General features: G+C 36.9%; 1 protein-coding gene across 1 annotated transcript; it reads right to left on the bottom strand.

Moving 5' to 3' along the window:
* Positions 1-4,074: 4,074 nt before the first annotated feature.
* On the bottom strand, positions 4,075-15,983 carry LOC140236701 (thioredoxin domain-containing protein 12-like). The gene is made up of 6 exons (XM_072316622.1): positions 15,855-15,983; positions 14,059-14,119; positions 11,347-11,399; positions 10,049-10,122; positions 9,390-9,543; positions 4,075-7,285 (listed from the first exon to the last, which is right to left on the bottom strand). The coding sequence occupies exons 1-6, from the start codon at positions 15,934-15,936 to the stop codon at positions 7,224-7,226; spliced, it is 486 nt and encodes a 161-aa protein (XP_072172723.1). The 5' UTR covers positions 15,937-15,983; the 3' UTR covers positions 4,075-7,223.
* Between the last annotated feature and the right edge of the window lie 1,456 nt (positions 15,984-17,439).

The raw sequence follows: 17,439 nt of genomic DNA, 5'->3' as shown, positions 1-17,439 counted from the left end.
AAAAGATTCTTTTTGCATTCTGCCATATATTGTTGACATTGTATCATTTGGGGCACATTTGCCCCCTTCACAGTACTACAAATTATGACTGTGATACATTTAACTGCTTTTAACTATCTATAAAGTTGTTTTTGTTTTTGTTTTTTGCATGTGAGTTTTATGACAGAAGTAAATTGTCAATGGAGTTCATTTGTGTCTGATGACATGAAACAGTATGCTTCATTTACTTCACCGATCAGTTGTGATTGAGGTGAATGTGTGGTGGAAAATCACAGGACATAATAGTAGAATGTTCTGAATTCTAGGAAGCATATAGGGGAACAGATACCAGAGTTTGAATTCTGCTTCCTTTTGCATAGTTCTATGGAACATTTATCCACATAGAGGAGTCTTTCTGCTCTGGTTAGTTTGAGTATACAGTCAGTATCTTTCAAATAAGACTTATTTCTCTAAAATTTAACAATGGGTCTTTCACTCCATGCAAGCTACTTTCTATGCATTTTGTATATTTCTTACTCTTGCCAAACAATGTAACAAAATTGTGGTGACCTGTTCATTGATAATGATACATTGATAGCAAGACTTCATAATACTCAATTTAGTGATGTGAAAGAGTATCTTATCGACTCACAACATAATCTGTCCTATCCGAGGTAATGTGGAAGGAAAAGCTGTGGAAATCAAGGTCAAACACATGTATCCTTCGGTCATAATGTTTGCTGTATTCAAATTTTATCACATAGTGTATTTGTAGTGAACCTGGTTCAGCCAGAGAGCTCAAAACCAGTTAATCCTCTATATGTTTCGTGATAACAGTGATACATAGGTAGTACAATAGGTGGTGGTCTCTTTGGTAATATGGTACACATGTGTTTGTACATTTATATCTCATATACAATAATGTATCTGGAATGCGTGTGTGTGGGGTGCAATGCAGGGTGTTTATACTTTTATAAAGTTTCATATTGCAACCTTTTTACAGACGCTGCATAAAAATTACCACTTATGGGAATATTCTTTGGTTTATCGTTTTATGACTCAAGAGTGCACATTAACCTCTTTTCCTTATGATATACTTTAGTGTTGGGTTTTAAGCCTGAAGGTTTTGTAGTGCTCAGTCATGTATGAAATACATGTATGTACATTGTAATGTTATATTCTGTTGTGCTTTGTTTACTACTTTTCTGATGTTATATTGTATATGACAGATTATGCTAAAGCTGATATGTGGCATTCTTCATTTGTACGTATATGAACCCAGCAATGTATGTTGAATTGTATTCCATTTTCCCGGCATATTGTGCAAATACTGGTACTATGTAGTATACAATGTGTCCTTTTCCATGCAATTTTCCTCTTTCCAGAGAGAATGTTAATTCTAGATAAACATCTTAAGACTTCACCATAAATATTATAAGTATGAACCGTTTAATGCAAAGTTGGAATGCTTAAAGAGATGATATAATTTTTGTTGAGATGGGGAATTCAAATTTTAACTTTTTGTGAGATAATAAGAAACCTCATACATTATATGAAATATTAAAGAGCATACAGTTGTAAGAGGTATTCAAAGTTTATTTGATAAAAGTCAGTTTTGAAATGGCTGAGATATCCAAAAATGAAGTAAAACAAAGTGGTGTAAAATTGGTGGGTTCCACCTGTTATCAGGACCTCTTTGTTTCTGGATGTCTCAGCCATTTCAAACCCAATTTTCATCACTTTTGATTCCTCTTAGAATTGTATGCTCTTTCGTATTTCATAAGAGTTTTCTCATTATCTCACAAAAGAGTGAGAAACCTGAAGCCCCATCTCAACCAAACCTACACCATCCCTTTAAAGTCATAACAACAGAGACTCGTTGGTGGTACGTGTGATTTGCAAATAACAGAACAAGGGATAATAGTTTGGTTGTGGTGTGTAGGTATGGATCATCATTAAATCATAACCAGTCTCAGAAACCATATTTCTGTGTTTTCGTGCTGTAACACTTCATGATGATTTATACTAATTTCTTTTTATGAGGCGAAATCTCTCCTTTGAGCCTTGTTTTTGGTCACTTGCCTTGGCTCACCTCATTTACAGGATAATCAAAATCTTTTAAATTGCTAAACTCATACCTGATCCTAAATTTGGCGACATAATTTTGAAGACTAGGATTTCTCTTATTGGCCATTTTTCTTTTTCCCGACTTCATGCAAATTGAGGTGATTTAACCAGTTGCATCTTATTTTATCAAATATTGCAAGTCCAGCGAAATGCAGATATGCCATTGTCATGCCCAGAAGATTGGAATTTCGGAATTTCTGAGAGTGCTATGCACTTGTAACAACTGATTTAGTGCACACTTCTAAAGTATGCACTGTGACATCAGTGAGTGTGCAGTTACACTTATTCGGTAATGTGCCATAGGATAACATGCCATGCAGTTAAATGCTTTTTCGTTGCACATTTTATGCATGCCTGTAAAAGTTACTATAATAAGTAAATGAGGACTCATTTCAGCACTGGATTCATTCTTGAACCCATTTATAAATATCACTATTGTGATGTTGCAGGATGTTGAGATATTGAATTTGATGAAACCTAGTTTGGTTCCACTTTACCCTCACCCGACCTACAGTTGTATCTGTTTCATACGAAAGTGGTGAAAAATATGTGAGTTCCCTCTATAAATTCATTTCTGAAATACATGTGCCATTCCACCCATAACTGTACAGTAATCTCTTCAAATAATAATTATGCGGTACATATGTACACATCAATATTGCATTGTTCCCCTGTCAATGTGTATGCGAGTGTCCTTTGTTGTGTTATTACAGGGTGTTTGCATTGCTCTGTGTAGTATGACAAGGGCAATTTAATATGCTGTACATCTCACAGTTAATTAGTGTCAGTTCAATGTCTGAGCCCCAGGGTGTGCCATTATCTATACGTGTAGGTATCCTTGAGAGAAGATCTATACCACAATTTCTTTTGTAGACATAAACATATTCATTTGGCTTTTGTCATTGCGTAGTTTTTTTCTTTTCAATGCACACTGGGTGTGATACTTGGATATGTAATGTATGTGTGTGTGTGTGTGTGTATGTGTGTACATATATATACATACACTTTGTATATACTCTCTCTTCTCTCTCTCTATAGATATACACACACACACACACACACACACATATATATATATATATATATATATATATATATATATATATATATATATATATATATATATATGCAGTCAAATGGGATTATATTATACAATGTGTACATTGTACTGTAAATGTCAATATTTTTGTACAATGAATTTTTCCTGCTGAGCAGCTCAAAAACATTCTCAGGTTCTTGAATTAGGCTGCACATATGTCAACACAAATATATGCAGAGAAAATTGTGAAGGTATTTTCAAAGCTTTTAGAATTCATGCAAGACAAAAGTGGCATGAAATATGCAAAAATTAATGTATAGTAGAAATTTCTGCATTTACAGCACAAATTATCTCCTTAAGATCTTGTGCCAGTAATTTATGTTGTACTGTAATTTCACTGTATGAGCATACGTCTCTCTAAAGCTGGATCACACACCCACACACACCCACACACTCACACTCAATACATGTGCTCTCCCTTTTGCTTCACAATTTGTACCAAGTAAACGTTCCCAACTATGTACAATGTACAACTACACACACAACGACATATATGTACATGTACATGTACATGCCTTCTGGAAACTCATAAATGCAAGTTCAAAGATAAATTTTCACACAGCCAACTAGTATTTGTACATACCGGTAATACACGTCTGTACCTTTCTGTAAACATCATAAGGCAGGGCTATGTACAGGTATTTATTTCACAGTAAACTGGACCTGTTCAACAAGGCCAGGCTCAATGAAGCAATTTGTGACCCAAATTCAGCCAAGGGTAGACAAAACCTGGCACATAGACATTACATACGACTGTACATAATGATGAATTTCGTGAGAAATCACATGATCCATTTTAAATAGTATTTAGCTATTAAGCACCATGTGAATTACAAATGATGGACACCCCCCCCCCCCCCCCCCCCAATCTGTTGACTGTTGAGTCAGGTGAACAACATGAATGCTACAACATTGTCCTATTAAATGTCTTCAAACATGTACATTTCCCGCCAAGAAAACCATGGCATCAAAGTTATTGCTCCTTTCTTGTACATGTGCAGTGCCAGTCTGTGTCTCAATGGCCTGCAGTGTATACTGCAGGGCATGTCACATCTCTGCCTCAAGTTAACCTGTTGCGGACGGTTTCATTTTGCTGCAACACGCATTTCCCATAGACACTTGCCCGAGTATACTCGGGGCTAGATGCCATACATCCCAAGCATGCCATTTATCCCTCGTTATGTCCCAAACTCACATCTTGGTAATGTAACGTGCATTCAGAGAAACACACTTTTTCTGTCAAGGACAAATAATAATAATAATAACAGTAGTAATAGATAAAGAAATAAACTCTTCCTGAAGCTGCACAGAACTGAGGAATGTCTCAATGTGAATTCAGGCTTATTACTAGTAACCCTTTATGTGCGTGGACACTTAGCTCAACTTTATACCAACTTTGTCATCAGCATTCAGCTAGTCATCCAATCTTTGCCCACCACTACAGTAGTTGTAAAATTAGCAAGCCAACTCATGTGTAACAAATGAATGCACCTCACTCCATGAATGGACAGGCCATGGTGACACAATAGGGATAAGGGGATTAGGGGATTAAGTAGTCTCTATCCTTTGATAATATGTGTATGTTTCAACACATCCGTGAAGAATCGGTGAAGAAAGGACTCCAGCATTCGGTTGTGCCAATCGGCACACAAACCAAGGTAAGGGTTACTTATCCTGGAATGTACACAGTTATCATTCAATAAAGAAACCTTACCTTGGCACAGAAGGATACACTGTACTAGTTTTCTAGAAATCTGACAAAGCATTCTGTGTAGAACTCGTAGCTATGCCTGAATTGCACTTTCAAATATCCATGACATGGCATCATTTGTATCACTTGTTCCTTTATAAAGTTTATTTCCCTGTCTTGCATTAGATAATTGCATGTTCTTTATTTTTTTTTGTGGGGGGGGGGGGGAGGGAGCAGAGTACTAGAGTTACAATTTCTGGATATGACGTTACATATTAGTATTACCTGAGAAGAAACCCATTGTCTTACAGTAACAAGAAATAATAAAAAAAATAAATAAATAATAATACTTCCTAGAGGCAGTGCCTCCACTTGTTCATTGCAGGTCATAAATAATTTCCACTGATGCTTACATGACTTTAATGTCTTGCAGAACCACAGTGTACTACCAATAATCGCCTATACTGTTTTTATTTTTTTCCTATTAATTTTGTTGTGCTCTTTTCACCAGACAAACCCCACACTTACACATATAAATATCTTTAAAAAGCAAGATATCTTGTCAACCATCATTTTTGCAATGCATTAGACCACTCTGATTTTACAGTTACCCCATCATAACAGGATATATGGCAATTTTCGCACCTTTCCCGAATTTGACTATCTGTCATTCTTTTCTTTGATGCACTGATTTAAAGGGTGAATGTTGTGCTTATGCCAGAAAATCGTCTCATTTTGCCAAAGAGTTCTGAGGGAGAATTGTGTCAAGTGCCATCCAAACCAAGACAACATCTAGTGATTTAAAAGTGTGCTAGAATTTCTTTTAATATCATAATTCACAATTACCTGAAAAACTTGATTCACTAAAAATGTTACAGAATAAGCCAGTTCGGAGTTAGCTCATGGGCACTTTGGTCCGAATGACCTTTCTTTTTTCTCAGTCGGTTAAGGGGCTCTTCACTCGTTTTCAGAGCGACATAATGCATAAGCTTTACGTAACGATTTATGGTATTCATCAATCCTGCTTAAACAAAGAATGAACTCGCATAGACCAGATGGCCAGAATGATCCGTTAATTAACACTTGGGGAAAGCATCCATTTCATTATCTTACATTGAATGTAAGAACAACCTCTTTCTATCGATATTGCCAAATACCACTTTTGCTGTCAGGTGGATGTGCTGGCAAGCAGCATTTATAAGGATTACATGAATAATCATTATACATAATAATACATCACAGACGCTTATCCGAGTGACTTTAAAAACCAACGTGCCTGTTGGTCCGAATGACCTTTTTTCTGCTCATGCGCAGAGTGGAACTCCAAACTGGCTTATTACAAATGATTAATCAAAATACTGCAAATGCTGTGCATCAAATCTTACACATTATACACCAATTAAAATTCTCTTAAACATACCTGGTACTTAAGTATGCACCATGTTCACTGTCAAATTTTGTAAGACATTTTGTGTTATGAAGGTAGCAGCCCAAATGTGCAAAGCATTGTCACACAGCATTCCACAAAGAGCATAAGACTGACAGCTTGAAATTACCAACATGATGAACACACTAGGAAGAAAACATGAGAGTCATATTTAGAACAAAATTTGAAACTCTTATTTTTCCTCATGTGGCAGAAGATTCAGGCATTTTAAAGAAACTATGGAAAATTCTCAACAACTTGAAGGGACTGTACAATACTGGTTGAGGTGAGGATTCAGGTTTATAACATTTTTTGGTGAGATGATTAGAAACCTCTTATGAAATAGGAAAGAGCATGTAATTTCAAGAAGGATTCAACGTTTATTTGATGAAAATTGACCTTAAAATGGCTGAGATATCCAAAAAGCGATCCTATTAAAATCAACCAGTACTGTACAGTTCCTTAAATGGAATATACATGTATTTGTATGCAAAGCTTCAAACTGCCTGAAAAGAAAGTTCTCCTTCAGAGGTAATTTTACATTGTGACCATACACTAAATGTTCTGTCTTGTTGACATGTATGTACTTATGAAATTATGAAAATCCCTCGAGTAGCACTGTTTTGAATTTCAAGCAGCACTTAACTTTTTTCAGAAGTTTGTTTACTACAAGACTCATCTTCATGTTCTGCAAATAACACCAATTGCCTTCAAACCATCCATAATCTTCTCTAATACATCATAGCAAATACACCTAAAAATAAACCAAATACTACTGATATATATATGAAATTATGAAAATCCCTTGAGTAGCACTGTTCATCTAGTTTCTTTCTACACCTTTATCTATAAACAAAAAACACACTCTTTCAGAAAGAAAATTTCACACTATTTCTGTGATCTTATAGTTCGTCGTTCACACTGGGGCCAAGCGCAGCCAATGCATTCTTCATTGCTTGCACCACTGAAAGAAAACAAGAAGATAAAAAGAATAATATTACTTTCCATGTATCTTTGTTAAAATGGTGAAAAATAAAGGCAATAAAATTGATAAATACTTACACCTTACTGAAGGCTTTGACCCATTTACACTTTATACGGAAGGACTAAAACTCTGTAACCACAAACATTTTTTTTTTTTTTTTTTGCGAAACAGAATTTGCAATTTGAATGTCACAGAAGTATAACAGTTATCCACATGTGGGAAAGGTATCTGTTTTCTTGACTTCAACAGGGCGCTTTGGTAAGACACACTGTGTCTGGTTCAAGCCATCAGCTAACCATTACTAAGTCACAATAGGCAAGCCACATGGGTTCAGTATTGTTCTCCATTTTTTTTCCCAGAATGTTTTGTGGAAAAAAAAAAGACCGACTTCATCAATTCTTCTCACTAAACTCTTTGGGAGAAGTGAATAGGGTTCTGCTACATGCATTCGTAGTGACTCTCTTTAACATACATACAAACTCTACTTTACATGATTGTACAGTGTATGTCCTATCCAAGATACATTGTATCTCTTCCTGAAAGGGATGATGCGAAAACACAAAACTTGGCTCAGATGGTGTCACTGGAGCCCAAACAATGAATATTCTCTCTGTGAGCAAGCTCCTCTACCTTTTGTGTCTTGGAATAACTTTATACCACCCTGAAGAATTCTGCAACTGCAAATTGCAACTATACCTTTATGCTTTATGAAAAAAAATGAATTGCAGTGATATTGTTAGGTATAGTAAGCTGTCAAAATTGTAGTCTTATATATGGGTATCTCAATTCTTAAATACTACACGTGACTTTCCATCTCCAAACCAGTAGAAAGTACCCAGTTAAAAATTTGAGGTAGAGTCAAATTCTGAAAGTGGATATTTTCCCTAAAATGATAAATACAGTTAAACTCGCATAAGTCGATCTTCTCGGGACTGAGCAAAACACATCGACTTAGGCGAGTTTCGACTTGTGTGTAAGTCGAAAAAAATTGACTTAACAACAGTCACACCACACGTACATTATGTACATGTATGTTGTCTACTCTGGAGCCGAGAGCTGGAGAGGTGTGCCGCAGCACGGGTCGCCCGGCAGGGCCGCGGCTAACTTTGCATGGACAGTGCATTAGCATTGGCACAGGTCCGATTACTGTACTTCACACCCTTTTTAAACCTTGGGGAAGTGAATATGAACGATATTTGAGCAGTGATTGATTCCAGTTTACCATACCGTGGCTTGAAATGCGTGTAGAGGTGTACTTCTGATTTACCCGTGCCCGTAACTTTCCCCCTACTTTCCGCTTTGAAAACTCAGCAGCTTCATCCATCCACTGCACAGCGCAGACTGCAAACATACACAGACTACGAGTATCCTACAGCCCAGTCGCTGTACGCACAACTATACACAGCCCAGTCGCTGTACGTACGTAACGCGACAGGGCTGTACCAGCGGACCTCCAAACACGAAGAGCGTTCAACAATCGCATGCGATCGCTTTGAATTTTGATACTTTTAGATCATTTTTTTTTTTTGTCACCTATCTGGTCGGGCTAATTCTTATGTAAACAAAAACGGGCGTCTCGTGATTTTGTAAGTGATTTATTGCACAATAAAATCTTATTCGACTTAGGCACAGTGAATTTAATGGTTTTTCGATGAAAGTGTTCTTGGAATTTCATCGACTTAGGCGAGTATTCGACTTAAAAAATTCGACTTGTGAGTGAATTGTTACACGCAAGTCAATGGGGAAAAATCGGGACTTTTTAAAATCATCGACTTACGCGATTATTCGACATATGCGATGTCGACTTTAATAGGCGAGTTTAACTGTAGTTCATGAAAACAGGGCATTCCTAACCCATCAAAATCATATTGGAAAATTAATTACATACGAATGCAACATTTCTTCTTCTTCTTTTTTAAAGGAATGGGGCTTTGAAGTTAACGGTGTACCCAACTTCTACTCAAGTGCAACTTGTAGGGTTTGAGATGTTCAGTCACATAATCCTCACATGTTTTCATAGGTGGTGCCATGAAATTTGAGATGCAAATGAAATAAAGGAAGATGTCTGGATAAACAAACTAACCCAGTGCGGCATTGGAGTAGAAGTACTTGTACTTGGGGTTGCCATTCTTGTTGATGAGGTCTTTCTGAACGACACCGTCGGGGTTTAAAAAGAGTATCCGTGGTATATATCCCCCGTCCGGCATGAAATCAGCGCCCTGTGGCTCCTCATCATCCTGTTTGCAAAGGGCAGAGTTTCAAATCAACATCACACTAAGAATATGATGCTCTTTCACCAAGAGTAGAAAAATATGTGTATTGTATCCTATTACTCTACAAGTGTATTTGTTAACATAATCAAGATATTTATTTACTTTTATTTTCACATTCCTTCTTATGTTACAAGAATCCGACACTAAGATGCCAGTTTGAAAAAAAAAAAATCAGTTAACAGCAAAAAAGACTTAAGAATGGTGTTACCCCAAAAGGCTAATGACTTGAATGAAAATTGAGCATCTTCAAAAACTAATGCTCACTTTGTTGTTTGATTATAATTGTTTGTTTTTCTGTGGTTTGTTTGTGTGTGTGTGTGTGTGTGTGTGTGTGTGTGTGTGTGTGTGTGTTCACACAAAGCAAATTTCAGGCACTAAGAATGCAATTCAATACAAGAACAAGAAAAAACTTTTAATAGTACTGGTCCTTCTGAAGGAAAACACAAAAAGAGCATGGCAGACATCCTACCTCAACATTGACCATGACAAACTTGCTGCTGAGCTCAAGAATCTCTTTGCTGGCTGCAAACTTCGGTTTCAGCGCTGGAGCGAAACACCAAGAGGAAAGGGAAATATGATGACATTCGGGAAGTGATCAGAATACAGTGCAGTCCCATTACAATGAACAAGGTAATAACAAAATTCTCATTACAACAAAGTAAAAATTCAGGTCCCAAAATTGTCATTCATATATTATGTCTTTATATACACTTTGTTTGGCTATTACAAAATTTCATTATAACAAAAGAAAACTTCAAGTCCCGAGGACTTCATTTACAGTAGAGCACTGTAATCTGAACAACAATTGGCAAATATCCACATTTACAAGCCCCCGAAATGATTTGCCCATGATGCCAGGAAAAACAAAGAACAAGAAACCAAAGACATTCTCAAATTCTACAAATAGTTCATCAGAATGAGGAGAAAAGTATCTCTTTATAATTCATCATAATGAGGGTCCCATTATGAAGAATTACATTATACCAAGGGTTCAACATTACCAATGGCCCACGGCCACTAGAAATTGGAAGTCAGGCCACCAAATTTCAAAAAAGGTTATCTTCTGGTGGCCCGATTGGGTTTACAATGTACATCTAAGATTCAAAATGGATTCTCATGTTTCCTTTTATTTGGAGCAATATATTTTTCTTCTGGGCAACCCAAATTTCATCTTGATTTTTTTTTTTTTTTTTTTACAGATTTAATGACCTCAACAAGCAAGTACAGAAAAATGTTAGTGCCGAGCTCTGTTTCAAACCGGTAAGCAAAGTCTCTGGAAATGCCAGGAAATGTCAAGAGAGTTAAACAAACAGAGACGAGTTCTAGGTTATGCAAACATCCCAGCTCACAGAAGTCCTGATAAAGTCTCACACCTCTCCACATTTGTACAAATTTGTATGTCCACATTTTGAAGACAAAAGTAATGAAACAATTGCTGGATTATGTGAGCTGGAAGTACGCCAACAGTCCTGAGTCCACTGAGAAAAACCAATGACTCCAACACATTACTGCAATATTTATACACGTAGGCATGAGAAACTAGTGCCAAATATTTTGTAAGGAAAGAAAAATCCAGAGCATGTCACTTCCTGGTCCCCCTGTAAAAACAAACAAACAAAACATAACAGAACAAAAAAAAAAATGGCATAAATCTCTTTCCTCAACTGAATTTTTACAAACTGAATTTACCTGTAACACTATGCTGGTGTAAGACAGATTACTGACAAAATTCAATACATAATAGATATGGGGAGTGTTGATACTTACCTTTACATGCTCCACACCAAGATTTATGTATTACAAGCATCAGTGGCTTTCCTCTGCAAAAGAAAAAAAAAGGGAAAAATCAAATGATTGCAATGTACTTCATGGTACAGATACACAGCAGCAGGGAGCTCAAGCTCATTAACATGGTGGGGACATACTCCAGGGGCCTCCGATGTAGTGTCAATCAATAGATGTGACACTGACGGATGTTGCTGTGTTTGCAGTAAAGACAAAATACATTGTATGTTCTCTTACATAAATGAAATGTACAGTCATAAAATATGTACTTTAATACTGTCAATCTGACCAAGGGCCGAGGCCTGTAACCTTATTTACTCCTGAAGGTTAATGCAAACACAGTGACAACGACTGTTTATACATCTGGTTCTCACTACAATGTTCACATACACGTATTATATTACCAGGTATACATATGTATAGTGAGAACAGATTTCATATGTAGTGAACTATTTCTCTCAATTACAATATGAAACTAACAGGTGTTTCTAAATCAAAACTCCAGTCAAATTAAAGGGTGATGAAAATCATTGCTCTGTTTGTAGTAGGGTCTTATATGATCTTATGTTTGTTTTTTTTTGATAATGATTAAGCAATCATTTAGCATGCTCTGTTAACTATATCTACTAATTATATCTACATGATTAAATCCACATATTCCTCTTCACAGGTAAAGCTCTGTGGTTGTCTTGAAATGTTTCAAATCTTCTCAGCACTGTAAACACATGAATATTTTGCAGTGTGGATACCATCACAAATATCACTTTACATAATCCACATAAACATACTCAAGATGCTAAAGACTTTAATATTAGTAATATTAGAAAAGTCTTTGGCTATATGGTCATTCCTTGCTACAAAGAAAATATATGACACATCGTCCTATTACAGACAGGTGGTCACTGTAAAAAGGCTTGATGCAGTAGTAACCATTCATGATAGATATTTCCAAAGTCCCGTGATTTTAAATGTACACCATGAATCATCAAACCTTACCACTAACAGCTACAATTATTGTGTTAACTGACTGTTCTGCCCTTCAAAAAGAACTGGTGGGTTACCTTAATATGAACACAGGTTTCCTAGTGTGACAGCATTTGCTTGGTGCATTGTAAAATTATGTCAGTGTTTTGTAACTGTTGGAGTGGTTGGTGAGTCGGCAGTGTTTGTGACTGTTGTAGAAATCACATACTTTTCAGGGGTCATGCAAATGCAAGCGTACTGGTCATGACATTCTCTAATAATGCAGACATGATGAGCTTTAAAGGAGATGGCTAGTAACTGATCAGTTGGAATCAGTGGGAATGCTGGGGGATGATTGTTCCAATCCTTGTGGGATTCATTTAAGATTACATTTATCTATTGTTGTGTGAAAATTATTTGATTCAAATGGTCTCATATTCAAGTAATGTGCAGTTTAATGTTTCGAGGTTAGCATGCCTGTACAGTGACAGGGCATTAAACTGCACATTACATGAATATGAGACCGTTCTGAAGCAAATAATTTTCACACAACAATAGATATATAATGTACTCTTAAGTGAATTCAACAAGGATTGGAATAATCACCCAAGCATTCCCACTGATTCCCACTGATCATATATATGTGACCGTGCACCTCAAAACGAACATAAAGTCGCACACACTGATTTTGTGTGAGGACTGAAAATAAGTGAAATGGGTCAACCTAGCCGAACTTGACTTTTTCATATTTTCTGAAAGAGCGGGTCTTCTTTTACATTATGCTACAATTTGGTATCATAAAACGGGCAGGAAAGTGTGTTTTTTAGCAGTTTACCTCGAACATTTCTGGTAGAATAGTGTAATTAGGTGTGTCTTTAGAATCCCTTTTTCATTTCTGAAAAAACCTTGTACTCACTCTTCATTTTGAACTCTAATAACTTTTGATAAGATAGTGCTACTGCTTTGAAAGTTGGCATTTATTATGGACAGAATGTGTTAATGAGGCACGCTTAATTTCAGTTTAATCTAATAATCCCTTCATTGTTGTTACTCTGGTGGTTTACTTCCTGTTTTTTGTCCCATTCATTGCACAGCCAGCACGGTTTGGTAAAGATTAAGCGCTTGAATAGACACTGTACTTCAGAGCCTCTTTTCTCAGTTCACACTTTTCCTGAGTTTGTGCTTTCTTTCCAATATTAAGATAGGTTAGGAGAGTCCATTTGATTTGAGTTATACATCATTGTCAAGCTTAAAGTCTGCTCTTTCAGAATATGGTCCTAACTAACAATGCATGTCTGGCGACTTTTTGTTTGTTTTGAGGTGCAGGGTCACATATATATTTCATGAACATATTGGATAGTTTCTATTATAACTACCAGGGTAATATGAAAGTCGAACAGGGCAGTTTGTATCCCCCCCCCCAAAAAAAAAAAAAAAAAAAAAAAAAAGATCCAAAAACTTCTCCCCAAGTTGACGGGTGTAGAGATAAGGTCTATTAGGGTTTGTGGGTTATTAAGGGCAGGAGTTTGGATTTTGTCAATGAAATAACAGTCATCTGGAGTCCTACAGTACAGGTGTATAGGGATAGAGTTGGGATCATGTGAGGACTTCATTATGAGTGGAGGGGGAATCACATTCATTCACCCACATGGACCATAACAATATTATAACAGGATTAGCCTGGATACAATCTATCCCATGTGACTCTGCTAGTCAGTTAGTGATACTCACGTTCTTTCGGCAACCTTACGACCATCATCAAATGAAAGCCAGTCAATGTCTTCTCCAAAGCCTGCAGGTGCAAACACATTACCATTAAATTTATATTACTTAAGACTGATGATATCTGATATCATAAATAGTTGATTAGTCTGATGATTTTGTATCTGGCCAGATTCGAACAGAGAAACGGAAATGCAACTGTTTAATCCCCATAGTCATTTAAAGTAACACAATTGTAGGCCTAACAGAAATTGGGAAAAATCTCATTCTCTGGCCATCATGCGATTTGGGTCATGGCTTTGATTAACTGTGAAAAAGAAACATGAAAGAAGTTGCGAATGAGTATGACAGAAGTCAAGTAGGCCCAGGCCCAGGGCCTATCAAATAGTGGGAATGTCATTTTATTACCGGGCTCTCCTTGGACTGGGTGGGTGATGGGTTACTATTTTAAAAGCAAAAGGTTCATATATAGTCAGTGACACTGTGGCTGTGCTGGGAAAGCTCACTCAATTTCGAAAGTTTACCCCTAAAGGACAGGTCAAGGATAGCCAAAACTTATCAGCCATCAACCCAGCGTCAGGAACTTGGTGAGCGAGCGCAAAGTCATCATCGATTAAAGGCATTGTATAGTTTTGGTTGAGACCTAACTTCAGGTTTCTAACATTTTTGGTGAGATAGTGAGAATCTTCTTATGAAATGTGAAAGAGGATGTAATTCAAAGAGGAATTTGTTTATTTCATGAAAATTGGTTTTGAAATGCCCGAGATATCCAAAACGGAGCGATTCTATATTACCGGTATATAAAGGTGGGACCCACCTTTTATTACGATCGCTTTGTTTTACTTTGGATGTTTCGGCCATTCCAAAACCTATTTTCATAAAATAAATTTTGAATTCCTCTTGTAATGGTATATAGACTTCTAACGTTATGCTCTGCACTATTTTAGAAGTGGTTTCTTCATAGTCTATAGCATCTTACAAAATTGTTAAAAGCCTGATCCTCATTTCCACCAATACTATTAAAAATGACCGCCGTGCCCACAACAAGGTAATCATGCTATATAGAATCATGAATGGGGGGATGAATGGCCTTGTGGCTATCCCCGCAGCCCCACCCTACATATTCCCAGCTTCAGGAGGAACAAGAGGTCACCATCTACAAATCAGACAACATCATTGCAGAATCCTAGCATACCAGTATAGCTTTTTCCCCGAGTGTGGTCTGTCTATGGAATGCTCTCCCAACCGAAGCGGTGTCAGCCCCATCCATTGAGGTCTTTTAGCACCGCCTCTCGTCAGTCACCCTCCGTTAAAACAGCAAGATATTTGGTTTTTACTTGCACTTTTATTTTGCCCTCCTCTTTTAATTTTTTTTTTGTGTGTGTTCACACTGCATTCTGCACTACACGTGTTCCCGTGACCGCGCACCTCACTGCACTCAGTACGACTATACTCTACTAAGAGGGATGTACTTTAATGGAAGAAGAAGAAGAAAACACCCTGTAAAATAGTTGTGTTAGTTTCTATCCCACATCACCATGATCACATGATTAGATGATGTACAAACAAAATAAAAGTGACATAGAATTCCCTAGGTCTACTGACTCATTAAATTACTCATTGACTCAAAACTTCTATCCGATCTCTCTCTGCCTCTACTACCAATGACTACCACTAGCAATGACTAGACTTGGCTGTATCACTGGCTGTACTGAGCAGTTGCAGTCGAGTGTAAAAACGTATTAAACCACTTCAGAATTCAACATAGAAATCAACTTGTTAGAACAAAAAAAAAAAGGACATACCTCGGCCTTTACTGTCACCTCCTAAGACCCCGTTTATAAGCAGCAAGAACGCTCCGAAAAACACTGTGAAATTGACGTCCATTGTGGTGAAATACAAGCAAATGACAGCAGGAAACCATTAACACACAAGATGAGAGTTATTGGTCGAGCTACAACCTGAGCTGGGCTAGGCTGTATACTGTAGATTCTCTCTCGAACTCGCTACAACAGTCAGTAGACTTTCTAGATGCGTTCGATCACACACAAGCCACACCACCGGTGCACCTCCCTGGTTGTACTCGTGGACAGTAGTTGCCAGCGGAGAAAGCTAGAGTAGTCGCAAGTCGTTTAATTATTATTTTATTTTACGGAATGTCAAAAGGAGGAAGCAAGTTTATAGAACCGTTTTAGCTATAGAAATGAGCTAAGCATTCCGTGATATTTTTAGGAAAACAGTCCATATAAACAGGCCCGTAACTAGGATTTTTATGGAACCCCCCCCCCCCCTAGTTGTGGGCGTAATAAATAATGTGATTTCTCTTTAATAGTTTTAGTGAATTCCATGCACAGAACTCTACAATTCTGTGATTCCATGTGATGTGCTGCCCTCTGTAGAAGAAAACTATACAACATTTTGTGATGTCTCAAACCAATTTCATGATCACACTGATGATTATCAGAAAGAAAACAAAATTTATGAGACGTACACATTTCTTTGACCATTCTCTGTTCTGAAAAGATAAAGTTAGTGAATTTTCAAGTTATCTTTCTACTACTGTGTCTGTTACCCAATGATTTGATGTAAAGTCACTAGTCCATTCGAAGAGGGTTAAAGGGATCGTACAGTTTTGGTTGAGACCTGATTTCAGGTTTCTAACATTTTTCGTTGAAATAATGAGAAACCTCTTATTAAATATGAAAGAGCATGTAATTCTATGAGGAATTCAACATTTATTTGATGAAAATTGGTTTTGAAATGGCTGAGATATCCAAAAAAGAGCGATTCTAATAAAGTGTGGGACCCACACTTTATTACGATCGCTTTGTTTTACTTTGTTTTTGGATGTTTCAGTCATTCCAAACCCGATTTTCATCAAATAAACTTTGAATTCCTCTTGAAATGGTATGCTCTGTACTATATCATAAGTGTTTTCTTGGTATCACGCAAAAAGTTAAATGCCAAATTCTCATCTCCACCAATACTGTACCATCCCTTTAAACATTGAAATAACGAATTATTAATAATATTTGCCAAATTTCTACTAATAAGTGATTTGCTGATATTTTGAGATCTTTGAATCCTCAAATGGGAATCCTCAAAAGGGAATCCTCAAATGGGAATCCTCAATCCTCAAATGGGAAATTCCCAAATTTTTTTCCATTTTTCAGAGTCCGATGTCTCGTTTATTATCACCAATTCTTTTCATTTTTTTCTCCTTCTCATTTTTCTCGTTCTCCATTCCTTCCACTTCTTCTGTTCTCCATTCCGGATCTTCCCCTTCATTCTTTTCTTCTTCCATTCTCCTTCTTCTCTCTCTCTCTCTCTCTTTTCCTCCATAATTGGTGTAAATCGAAGCTACGTGTGGAAGCAGCAATATATTCTCCA

This window comes from Diadema setosum, chromosome 13 (genome assembly GCF_964275005.1).
Source record: "Diadema setosum chromosome 13, eeDiaSeto1, whole genome shotgun sequence".
Lineage (NCBI taxonomy): Eukaryota > Metazoa > Echinodermata > Echinoidea > Diadematoida > Diadematidae > Diadema > Diadema setosum.
The sequence above is the reverse complement of the archived record's forward strand: the minus strand, read 5'-3'. Positions and strand labels throughout refer to the sequence as shown.